The sequence below is a fragment of the Pseudopodoces humilis genome, chromosome 1 (genome assembly GCF_049639895.1).
Source record: "Pseudopodoces humilis isolate 2021_Gansu_Grassland_sample_001 chromosome 1, ASM4963989v1, whole genome shotgun sequence".
Lineage (NCBI taxonomy): Eukaryota > Metazoa > Chordata > Aves > Passeriformes > Paridae > Pseudopodoces > Pseudopodoces humilis.
The window spans coordinates 49,734,315-49,747,265 of record NC_142200.1 but is presented as its reverse complement, the minus strand read 5'-3'; the positions used below and the strand labels follow the sequence as shown (position 1 = coordinate 49,747,265).

The following is a 12,951-nucleotide window of genomic DNA, read 5'->3' as shown; positions in this document are numbered from 1 at the left end:
AAAGGGCATAAACTCTACAAGACATTTGTTAAGTTGAGGCTGACAGAGTTAAACATATGAACTTATATAACTTAATATTGCATATAACTGCAGTCTTAGAGGTCTTAGAGGTATAATGAGACATTGTGAACTGAATTTCAGCTCCATATGGTCTTGCTTTGGAAGTTTCATGCATATTTTGAAAAACCCATACTTTAAAAATCTGGCATGAATTGATGCAAAGAGCAAGGGTGAGTCCATAGGAATATGGCTGGGCAGCAGGTACAGCTCATCCAAAGAAGTAAGTTGGAGTCAGAGATTGTTTTGGAGTTGCTGTAAGAAGCATTGAAGAAAGGTCTTCAATCAACTCATAGCCATTAAATGTGTATTTAGAGGTCATTACTGATATGCTTTACAGCCGAAGCACCTGAAAGGACAACTTTCCCTGCAAAAAAATAAAATCTTGCCATATGATTTGCACTGCCTTATATTTCAAAGATTTATAGATCATAAAGTCAGAATGAGTATTTATTAATAGATAAGCTGTCTTTCCATTGAACACAGAGCCAAGGAGGTTTTTAATTTCCTTCCTCTTTGAACCAGAATACCTTTGCAAAAAGCATCTGCTCTTGTCTTAAACACTTCCATATCTTTTGGCAACCTTTCACAGTGGTTAATTGCTGTTACTTTAAAAAAAATGTCTATTTATGCTCAATGTGTCAGCTTCCAGCCATTAGCAGTTACTATATCTTTGTACTATTAAAGATCAACTTTTGTTCCCACATTTAAGCTTTTTCTAGACTGCAATCCCCTGATCCTTCTGCTGGCTGAAGTCAGACTAGTCCCTTTATCTATTGCCCCATACTATCTTTTTCCAGTCTTTATTCTTTTTAGTTTTGGTGGTTGGAGACAGGAAACAGATGTAACTTTACTTTTCCCAGTAAATAATTTAAGAATTTACCAGAGAACTTTTATTTTGTAGGTTTCTCCCCACGAGGATCACCCCTGCTATCCCTGTGACTGTGACCCGTTTGGATCTCTCAGTTCTGTCTGTGTTAAAGATGATCACCATTCTGACTCTCAGCGTGGTAAGGAGTGCCTTTTCCCTAAGCCTCAAGTCTGGCTGTAGGTCACTGAAGTTTGAGGAAACACTATCTACCTTTAAATGGTTGCCTTTTAGGTACCACTTCAAAACACTGGTAAATCTTTGGGAAGGTGAGGCTGAGGCATAATATAGTTTTATGATTTTAAGGTATGTCAGGTCTCAAAAGTGTTCTCCTGTGGGGATTGTGGGCTCCTACTGTGTAAAACAATATGAGCTGTTGAGATCTAACACTGTTGTTTGTGAATGCTGTTATAGCTGTCACAAAATTCATTTTGCTGCAGTTTCTGGGCATTTGATTCTTTAAATATGAAAAATAGATGGTGAGACTGACCCTGTGCCAAGTATCTGTGGAATATGACATGGAGTGTAATAAAAAAGGAATACAAAGGAATACTAAATTATTTATACCCTCTGAGACAACTTGAATCCAGCCTGTTGCCTGCTCTTATTTTTTTTTTTTTTAAACTTTTGCTATTCAAGGGACTTGGCCAGGCCAGTGCCAGTGCAGGGAAGGTTATGCAGGAGAAAAATGTGATCGTTGTGCATTTGGGTATCGGGGCTACCCAAACTGCCTGCGTTGTAACTGCAGCCTGGTTGGTAGCATTAATGAAGATCCATGCACGGAGCCTTGTCTTTGCAAAGTGAGTACTAAACTGCCATTTTTGTTCAACACTGAATCTGTGGATTGTTAGCTCCTTTTTAATAGTGAAATTACATCATTAATTGGGGAAATCACTTCCTTTATAAGAAGTAACCCAGTGTGCACCTGACAGCCTAGAACTTAAAACTACTAATTATTCTCTGTACTGAAAAATATGGTAATCTATGTTGAGTAGTTCCATATAATACAACATTTTCTGTAATAATGGGCCAGACTGACATTGAAATGAAATAAAACCTGTACATGTGTGAGGCAGTCACAGAGGGTGAGTATGCCTAGATGGGTTTGGTTTCAGGAACCAGCTGATATTTCTCTTCAAAGCCCCGATTGCTTGTCAACAAATGTTGTGTTTAAAACATCTGCTTTGTGTGAGGAAACAGCAGGCATTTGGAAAGAACTATTGGAACACTTGCACTAGACATATGTATGAAATATGGTTTAATTATTTAGTTACAAAATATAAACCATAAAATGTTTTAAAAAAAGAGCAATTTTGCAGCATTTTATTTTTTGGTAAATATCCAAATCTCTTAAAATTTCTTGTGGGTGTAGATGCCACTGAATTTTATTACAAAACTGTTTTAATATTTAAAGAAGTTACTTAATTTCTGAACCAAATGTTAGAGTAGTTTATGTATTTGTTGCCAAATATGATAGTGAACAGGAGCCAAGATAACATGGTCTGTTTGACAATTCTTCTGAGAATTTAGTCCTTTTGCATAATTTATCTGATCCAAAAAATCAAACCTATATGAGTAGCAAGACTCTGGAAAAAAAAAAAATTACTCCAATTGCCAATTTAAATATGAAAAAGGAGATATGTGCCTGATTTTGAGCTAGGGTATCAACTGTATCAACCAATGCAGCTAACTAGTGAAAATTTTGGTATAAACTGGACTAGAAACTGCCCCTTTTCAGTGCTGCTGTGGGCACGATTCTGTACGATTTTGTATTCCGGCACACAGAATTTTTAGGCCACAAAGAGTGTCTCTAGTCAGTGGACCACCTATGGAGATGAAAGGAGAAAAGTTGGGCACTCCAAATATCAAATGAAGGAGACAGGATTTCTAAGACTTTGCAGACTCTGTGAACACAGTAGAAAAAGGTATTTTTTTTTATATAGTGCATTTTGTGATGTTTAATCTTTCCTGAAACACATCTCTTGAGGTCTAGTCATTGGGTAAGATTTTTATTTTTCATTAAGAAATAAATGATTTCTGTCTAGTAATGTTAAACAATGAAATGTGTGATCCATCCTGAAGACTGATAAATAAAAAAAGCTGAGAAGAGCCTACAAATACTATTTCTGTAAAAATCCAATATTTAAAGATCTCATTATCTCAGGGGGCACTTTGCCTGAGATTTTTCCCAAGTTTACATGTGAACGAATAGAAGCAGCCATCCTCAACCTTTGAATCAGAACTGGAGATCATAAATTTTTAATATGCTTTGCAAACACAGGTTGTATTTTGCTTACAAAAACGCATAACCTGGCTGTCTAGCAGAGTTTTATGTAAACTTGAAATGCCGGACACTGCTCCAGAAGGAAAGACAGCTGAAAGTCTCAGATTTCTCTCTGGTAACCTGAAATTTGCTCCATAAGACCAGATTTGATCTAAGATTGCAATCTGGAGTGATTCTTGTGACTGAGGGGAAGGTATCTTGGTAACTACTTCTGAAAGGAGAATTTGGTCCACAGGCTTTGCATTTCACATGGCAATGCAGAGCTCGTAGAGGCCTCCTCAAAACAGTAAGACAGTTGTGCTTCACATGGATGCCTTGCAGTCTTAGTGTCCTAACCATATGTATCAGGGAACTTTGGCAGGTGCACTGTAAAGTTCTTTTTGCCTTTGTAGTGGAGTTTTCCCATAATTGAAACCAAATGCTGAGATTGGAGAGTGGTGTGTGTCCAGGTCTTGTCCTGATACAGAGCTAGGACATTATCAGAATCTTGCCCCTGGCAGTTAGATGTCCTGTATCTTAGTGTGTGGAAATCCCCCTGGACATCTGCTATTTACACAGCTTTGCAGGTATTTATCAAATATTTTCTCTGCTGGTTTGTTTGTCAGCAGCAATTGTCTAAACTTTTTTTAAGAAGTAGCCACATATTTGCTGCACAAATTTTACGAGAAAAAAATATTGGGTGCACAATTTTGGATATTTTCCCCCCGTAAATTCTGCACTGAAAGAAGATTTTTGCTGTATGCTCTGAACAACCCAATTTGCATGGCACAGAAGACCAGTGAAAGGAGCTAAAGGAGTGGAACATCTCTACTTCTGGAGAAGGAGTTTCTGGACCTTGGCCAGAGCATATTGAAGAGTTGCCAGCTAGCATAGTGTGGTGTTCCTCCAGGAAGTGGTGGCAGCAGTAGTGGGCGTCACCGCAATAAATATTAAGAGCTGGCTGAGAAACTGCTGTCTTGAAGCTGGCTGTGGTGTCTCCAAGAGCCTGGCCTTAAAAGTGAACTTTCTGGATTTTGACTGCTGAGGTATCTGAAAGGTAATCCATCTGGATTCAGAAAACGTGAGATCTTTTCTCCAGAGCAATCTACAAAGTCAAGCTACAAGACAAGTAGACTGGCAAGCTGGCAGAAGCTTTTCAAACCTTGTCTGTGTGTTGAAATTTTACTACAATAGAACCCTTGCTGGGGCTTGTTTAGATTTTGATGAACTGGCAAATTCTGATGATTTTCCAATCAGTTTCAGTTTTAAGCTCTGAGTCTTATTCAATAATCCTGCTGCGCTGAAATGTGTTTTCTTTTATAACCTTCTGAATGCTGTAATGCCTAAATCCCACCTAATCCATGGTATTTGTTACCATAATAATGCTGATGTGAACCAAATGTTATATGCCTTTGACAGAAAAACGTAGAAGGTGAAAACTGTGATCTCTGTAAACCAGGATTCTACAATTTGCAAGAAAGAAATCCTCAGGGCTGCACGGAGTGTTTTTGCTTTGGTGTTTCTGATGTCTGTGGCAGTCTTACATGGCCCATCAGTCAGGTATTTATATGTTATGTTCATGACCTAATATTCTTTCCTCAGGCATCTGCAAAATGTACTGCATTTCTCTTTGACAAGAGAAGTGCCCAAGTCAACTGCAAATTCTGGTATGTGTCTCCTTACAGAGGAATGGATTTTCAGTGTAATTGGGCAGCTCTGAGGGAGTCATCCCAGCGGCTCAGAAGCATTGGGTAGTGAAGGCTGCAGTAATGCACTGGAAAAATGAAATTTTTTCTGACTGTTATAGTTTTTTCACGTTGAAGAGATAAACTGAAACCTGTTTCCTTGCTCTTTTACTGTTGGACAAGGCTATTGGAGCTCTGACAATATGGCCAACACTCTCTTAGCAAACAGAGTTTATAAATATCAGTCTTCTGATTATACAGTTCTTGAGTTATGGGGCTTTGGAGCCACCCTTTTCCCACCAACTCCCTTATGTTCCTTATCTTTGCAGAGCTAGTCACACTTTGGTCTCCTGTTCTCTGTGCAACAAAAAGGGAGGAAAACATATCAAATTGACTGAAATTCTAAGATGATTGAATAAAACTCTGTGAGAGCAACAAAGTTCTCTCATCTTAGTCCCTTTTCAGGGACTAGTTTTTGCTTTCCTCCAGCTCAGCCCTGTCTATAAATGGGAACAATTTGTCTTGAAGCCTTTGAAATTCTGCATTTCTGTCTCAGGGAGCTGCATAGGTGTAATGTTAATTTTGTTTGAAGGAAGAAAATCACACTCATTGTATTTTTGTTCCTGTCAAATAGAGAGGTGGAGACCATCCTAGTCTGAAGTGGCATATTTGCATATGTTGGGTGTCACACTTGACTAATTAAAGTATTCTAGATCCATCAGTTTGAATGAATATCTAGGAAGAGGTAGATGCTCTCTCAGAGATACAACTGCCTGACTTCCATTAATATTATTGTTCTTGTAGATTTCAGACATGACTGGATGGCTCATTACTGATCTATACAAAGCAAGGAGTGTGCAGCCTCGGCAAAGCCAGTTTGATGGACCCCATCAAATAAGTATTAACAACACTGAGGCTGCGAAAGTACTGAAAAACACTTATTACTGGTCAGCACCTGAGGCATATCTAGGAAATAAAGTAAGTACTCAGCTAAGAAGTCAAAACTCCTTCACAGGTTCTCTGTCTTAACCATAACCTATTGCTCTAAAAATATAGTTTCTGTAATTAAAGGTTACACATAAAGCTCAGTATTACCAAATTCCTCACTGCATCTCTGCTTTTTAAATCAGAATGTTCCCATGCAGACATTCCCAATACCCTTTTTTGCTCTTTGAGTTCATCCATCTCCCCACTTCTGTCCCTGTCTGTCCTTGACATGATATAATCTCTCTTGACTTACTGATTTATACACTCACATTTCCCATGCACGTGGTTCCTATCCCAAAACTTATACCCTTACATCCAGTAACAGTAGATGGGACAATTAAAATCTCTTGCCTGCTTCTTGGCCATCTTCTGTTTCCAAACAACTAGTCTTTATTTTTTTTTCTCTATTTACTAGCTGAAACTCTGTGTGTCCTAGTTTTTGCAGCAGAATCACAGAATTGCTGAGGTTGGAAGGGGCCTCTTGGGGTCATCTTGCCCAATCCTCAAGCAGGGACACCTAGAGCAGGTTAACCAGTACCATGATCAGAGAGCTGCCTCTGAGTTTCTGCAGGGATGGAGAGTCCACAACTTCTGAGCAGCCTGTGCCACTGCTTGGGCACCTCACAATAAGTGTTTTCTGATGTTCAGCAGGAGCCTCCTGTGCTTCAGGTTGTGGTAGCTGCCTCTTTTCCTAGCACTGGGCACCCTAAAAAGAGCCCAGCTCCATCCTCTTTGCACCCTCTCTTAAAGTGTTTGTATATATTGATAAAGTCTCTCTGAGCCTTTTGTAGGTTGGGCAGTCCTGCAACTCTTGGTCTTTCCTCATATGAAAGATGCTTCAGGCTCATAATAATTTTAGTGGCCCTTTTCTGTACTCTTTCCAGTATGTGCACCTCTCTCTTGTACTGGGAGACCCAGAACCTGAGTCAGAATTCCAGCTGTGGCCTCATCAGTGGTGAGCAGAGGAGAACCTTGCAACCTTACCTGTAATTATTTTCAGTGCACTCTCTCTGCCCATGCAGCTGTGTTTATTATTAGTATAGTGATACAGTAAACAAAAACAAGCGTAAGAAGTGCAACATTAAGGAGCAGATTTTGCACAGGGCAACACTCACTTAATTCTGATTTCTTATTCATTTAATATAGGTCTAACTGTTGGTTAACTTACTGTTGTATGGAATGTGAAAAACTCCAACATGCTGTGCCCCTTGGCTAGGAGGATAGTGTGCACCTCAGCTGTCTGTTCAGAGTGCTCTTAGTGTTTCACTAAATGAGGGCACTTATCTGAATCACCTGTAGAGACTTGAGCTAGCACTCACCACCTGCACAGCAACAAGCCAGCTCTTGTCCCTGTGCTGACACTCATGGCATGTTAAACGTTTCCTGTAAAGTGGTATTTGTAAGCCTACAACTGCCTTATAATTTGGACATTGTACTGACCCATGTAATTTCTTTGTGTTGGCTGGAGGTTATCATGTTGTTAAGACTTTGCTTTTTGTTATTTCAGCTCACAGCTTTTAGTGGAGACTTGAAGTATACAGTATCTTATGACATTCCAATGGAGAGTGTGGACAGTGATATAGTGTCTAGTGTGGATGTCATCATTCAGGTGATCTTTTTTCAGCTTGTTACTGTTCAGACATTATAAGAATCTATGAAGGGGTTAAAAAAATAAAATAATATTACTATAGTAGTAGTTTTGCCATTTTAAAGTCCCTTAAAAGTCACTATCAAGATTTTATTACTACTAATTTCTCTGATTTTCTAATCCATCTGTCTAAAATTGTAGGTATACAATAAGAGTTTAAAATGCTAAATACCTAGAATTTAATCTGTCTGTATATGGGTAATCTATCTGTCTGTATATGGGTGAGTTGCTTATTACAAAGCTGTGTTTACAAAACAAACTGCAATGAACTGGAAAGACTTACATTTATGAAACAGGCAAGTGTTCTTGCTGATTGCTTACTTTTCTAGATGGATGTTGCTGTTAAAAAGTAAGGCTCTATACTGAATCCAGGAATGTCCAAAACCATTATTTTTTAATATGTGCTTAGCAATAGAACGAAGGAGAAAGGGGATACTGTTTTCTTGAGCTATTCAATTTTTGCAATTCAATTTATTCTTTTACAAAAGATTCTGAAGTCTCTGAACCAAGAGAGATTGGGATTGTGGTCTTGAAGCCACAGAAAATGTTGACCCTTTACTTATCTGTTCTTAATGCAAGGAATTTAATTTGATTGCCTCTTCTCTGTGTTACATGGATGTGTATTTGACACGAAATGTTATTGCTTGATAAAATTTACATGCAAATATGGAAATTTTTTTCTCATGTCCCTTCAATTTCAGGGTAATGGGCACATTCTGAGTACAAGAGCAGCGGGCTTGTCATTACAGCCATATGAGGAGTATTCTAATTCAGTGAGATTTGTATCAGAGAATTTCATAGAGTTCAATACAAAAAAGGCAATAGACCGAGAAATGTTGATGACTGTTCTGGCAAATGTGACCCATCTTCTCATCAGGGCCAACTACAACATTGCCAAAAAGGCTGTGTACAGGTATGTGAGATAAAATATTCAAGTTAAACTATGTACACTTCTATTATTTTTCTCCATATGAATAATGATTCTTAGTGGCAATATTCCTGAAGTTTTATGTTGATAGTTCCTCGAAAAAATGTTGTTTATTGAATTTTCTTAAGACCAGTCTTTGTTCCCAAAACACAGTGATGTGGAGTGTGTGGTAAGGGACATTTGATTTTAAAGATACCTGGTAGCAGAGATTTTGTCTTCTGCTTTAAAGTAATAGTGTATAAAAGCCTTATTACAATGGATTACAATGGCTGCTTTTTTTTAGAGGGAAATGCCTCCAGAGCTCTCTACAATATGCTTATTTGGGTATGAGGCAAGTTAATCCATCACTGACTATTGAAAACCAATCAACAAAGACGTTGATTGTAATTTCTTTTGATGTTTGTTTGTGGATGGTATTGAAACTCATCTCTAAGGAAATCCTTAATAGGAAAATTAGGCTGCAATGGATTAGCTGATTCTCCCACAGTCTCAAACCAGAATTGGCAGTATCTGACATCAGACCTTATAGATCTTTGTTTTACCTCTTCTCCAAGATACAGGAATAAAGTTGTATTGATCTCAAGGGAATCAGCTTCATCCTTTACTTACTCAATTTCCTTTCACTCACTGACAACCTTCCTTCTTCATTCCCTAATTAGAGCATGGTGCTAATAATACTAAAATTATGGATTTGAATCCCCATATGGGCCATTTATTTAAGAGTTAAACTTGATGATCCCTTTCAACTCAAACTATTCTGTGAATATTCTGTCATTTGGTAGCATTTCATGTCAGTAAAATGGGAACTGATACTAAAATTGCTTTGCACACCCACACCACTCTAATTCATTTAGGGAAAGTGTGTTCATCTTTATGGAATGTTTGTAAAGGTTCCTTACAAAAATGTTACCTGATGTAACAGGTAAATGTGGCTGAGAAGGTTGTGTCTTCCAGTAACAATAATGGTAACAGGAGACATCTACTCCCAGGACTGCAAATGCTGTGATAAGAGTATGATTACAGACTTCTTACAGAAGACATTTGTGCCTATTCCTCAGTTGTCCCTGCCAGGGATCAGAGCTCAGTGGTGTTAGCTCCCCAGAAACAAACTGTCTTGTTGAAGGTCAAGTCTTGGGAAACAGATGATGTGATGTTTTCCTGCTTAACCCTAGGCTGGACTCTGTGACTCTGGATACTGCAAGTGCGAATGTTATAGATCTTTCTTCAGCACCAGATGTGGAATTCTGTGAATGTCCTCAGGGTTACACAGGAATATCCTGTGAGGTAACCTCTTACAATGTCTTCTGTATGCAAAATTATCTCCTATTGTAAAGGATCTAGGTTTAAAGGCAGGCTGCCTTAAATTGCCATTAAAGTATGTGTTCTGTGGTGAATTTCTGCCTACTATACTGTACACAATCCTGAAGATATTTTCTTTCAGATACTGTTAAATGGGATTTTAAACTTATTTCTTGAATTCTTTTTCATGGCACTAAAAAATGATGATGTGTTTCAGAACATCAGTGTGGCAGAGGGAACAGATTTTAAAGCTCTGTGAAGCTATTTTGAGCTTACCTTACTCATTAATAGCATTTTTTCTGGATCTGGATCATGTTCAGTTCATTCCTGTTATGTGCCATTAAGTTTATGGAGGCAGTAAGAAACCTTTGCAGGGAGGAATGGTAGCTTTTGGAAGAACTCACAAGGATGAAATGCATTGTGCAAAGTGGTGTCTTGTGTATCTGTGAGTAGAAGATTTAGTGAGGCGCAGTCCTACTGCAGAATAGCAAGAATTATTTTGACAAATAATTTCGGTATGAAGCCTTGTGCTATAGCATTGTTAATGATTCTGCAGAGGTGGTAGAATATATTTTCTGTTGTCCCATAATAAAGAATTTCACATATTAAACCCCACAAAAGTTAACTTTCATGCCTCCAGGGAACAAAGGGATGAATCAAAGTTTTATGGAGTTAATTCTTATCCCTTTTATCCTTTATAAGCAAAAAACAACCACCAGAAAAGAGCTACAGTGACATCAGTAGGGTCGAAAGAGCATTCAGTTACCACAGTGTGAATGGGTTGGGTGGTGGGTGGTTGGAAGTCAGCTTTTTGAAAAAGTTTTGATGTGTATTTTCAAGACATATAATGCTACTGCTTTTTCTCCCTTCGTTTCTTTTTAGTCCTGTCTTCCTGGGTACTACCGTGTGGATGGAATACTCTTTGGAGGTATTTGTCAACCCTGCAAGTGCAATGGGCATGCAACTGACTGTGACATTCATGGTGCTTGCTTTGTAAGTCATCCTTTAAAGTGTTTCATGTTTCAAGCATCTATTTAGGAATTAGGAGAGCATTTTGACTGTGGGAGACAGGTTTACATGGTGCACAATTTCAAGCTACGGGTACCAAGTGGTTATTTTTGTTGGTTTCATTGTTTAGTTCAGAGTATGTTTCAAGACTCCATTTATGTGTTTTCCAATAAAGAATTTGTTTCAGTTTATCATTTCAAGTGGGGAATAGTCAGAACTAATACAAAAATGCCATCGTATACTGGCTGATAAAAATCTTGACTTTGCTTGCTGCAGGTTCCTGAAAAGAACAAATTTAAGCAGTGAATATCTGTTTTCAGATACATGTGTGTCTTCCATGACTAACACCAGTGGAAATTGCACATTACATTGTGAAGAGAAAATTTAGCTCTCTGATCTCTTCTGAAAATTGAAGGTTACTGGAATAAAATGGCTAAACACCAGTAAAAACTATATAAGCTTGTTACTGTAAATGTGTGCAATATATGAAATATATTTAAGTATAAGTAATGTGGCTGATTTCATAAAGTATATTCTAAAATGTAAGAAAAAACAATCGGGATTTTTACAACTCAGAAAAAAAATCATACACTTATTTTCAGAGTTCTAGGCGGTTCTTCATGGCTTGAAGAATGGCTTCCTTGGATGTCATACTGCATGCAGACTGCTGTAGGAATCCCTCAGGGGCCGAAAAACCATCAAGAGAAAATACAAAAAGATTTTTTCCATGTCTCACAGGCTTGTCAGCACAACACGACAGGATCTTTCTGTGATCAGTGCTTGCCTGGCTTCTATGGAAATCCATCCCAAGGAACATCTGAGGACTGCCAGCCCTGTGCATGTCCTCTGAGTTCTGCTGCAAACAAGTAAGCTTCTTATGCAGGACTATTTTTTGCATCTTCAGCAAAACCAGAAAGTGAGATAGAGAAAAATGTCATGACATCTGAAGGAGAGAGAAAAGGAATTTTTTTTCTTCATCTTTATTTGTGTGTGTATCTCATAGAAACTTTTTTTTTTGAGGTAGACAAATACATAGGCTAGGCTAAGAGAGACTGGGTAAACTTGCATGATTTTGCATAGAGGATGAAAGTAATAATTCAACCTGTCCTTGAACTTTGCACCAAAACCATGGTTATCTTCCTTGTTTTTCAGAAAACAGTAGGACAGAAGTGTTGTATCTGAAAAAGAGGAACTCAGTAAAGCAATTGTACTGCTTTGCTAGAATGAAAGCCAAGTTTTTAGGAAGCTTTAAAATCTTGCTTTTAAAATAAAAAAAACCCCAAAACTCAAGAGATTTTGAAAATTAGATGTTTATTTTGGCACACTGTAATGTTAAAAGCATTAATAAACTAGGAAAAACTGAATTTGTGTGTTTATATAGCTAGGCGCAAGGAAGGGTGGATATTAAATGTTTGCAGAAGTTTTGGGATTCTGTGCATTGATATCATCTGCCATAAATATTGTTAATAGTTTCAGTCCCACTTGCCAGCTGAGTGAAGAAGGTGGAATTTCCTGTGACAAATGTCTTCCAGGCTATACTGGTTCTCAATGTGAAAGGTATGTACACTAATTTTGGGTGAAATATCTATACCATTGCCATCACAAGGTGTTCATAATCCTATCTTCCTTCTGTTATTCATACCTCATATACAGAACATTCCTAATAAAATTTTCCTTCTTGTCTTTCATTATAATACTATACTATAATACATTATAATAATACAGACACTTTAGATTAAAATTGAATAGGGAAAAAACCTCCATTCAGTGAGTCGAGTGTATGACTTGACCACAGTCCAGCTGATAAAGCTTTTAAACTCTGATGCAGGTGTGCTAATGGTTACTATGGGAATCCTCTTATGCCTGGACAGTCGTGTGCCCCTTGTGAATGCAATGGCAATGTAAACCCTCAAGAAGAGGGCCACTGTGATCCCTTCACAGGACAGTGCCTGAAATGTCTGGGGAACACAGCAGGTCACCACTGTGAAAAGTGTGCCGATGGGTATTATGGGGATGCAGTGATGGACAAAAACTGTCGTGGTAAGTTCTTATTTTTATTACTCTCAGCACTTAGAGAACTCAAAAATATAGTGTTCATGTGCAAAATGGATGGGGACATGTGCACCTTTGCTGAAAGAATTAATCTTCAAGTTGTGAGTTGGCAAGGGCAGGTTGAAAACTCTGGGGTTGGGTTAGGCTGAGGGAGGG

At 38.1% G+C, this 12,951-nt stretch overlaps 1 protein-coding gene across 2 annotated transcripts in view; it reads left to right on the top strand.

Moving 5' to 3' along the window:
• LAMA1 (laminin subunit alpha 1) overlaps nt 1-12,951 on the top strand; it is a 99,258-nt gene that overhangs the window by 39,268 nt on the left and 47,039 nt on the right. For both annotated transcript variants that reach the window (XM_088061670.1, XM_005517250.3), the window contains exons 9-19: nt 962-1,067; nt 1,565-1,725; nt 4,608-4,748; nt 5,678-5,851; nt 7,368-7,469; nt 8,210-8,421; nt 9,609-9,720; nt 10,618-10,728; nt 11,482-11,609; nt 12,214-12,300; nt 12,572-12,783. In XM_088061670.1, coding sequence (XP_087917796.1) covers nt 962-1,067; nt 1,565-1,725; nt 4,608-4,748; nt 5,678-5,851; nt 7,368-7,469; nt 8,210-8,421; nt 9,609-9,720; nt 10,618-10,728; nt 11,482-11,609; nt 12,214-12,300; nt 12,572-12,783 — 1,546 coding nt within the window. The remainder of the gene's footprint in view (nt 1-961; nt 1,068-1,564; nt 1,726-4,607; nt 4,749-5,677; nt 5,852-7,367; nt 7,470-8,209; nt 8,422-9,608; nt 9,721-10,617; nt 10,729-11,481; nt 11,610-12,213; nt 12,301-12,571; nt 12,784-12,951) is intronic.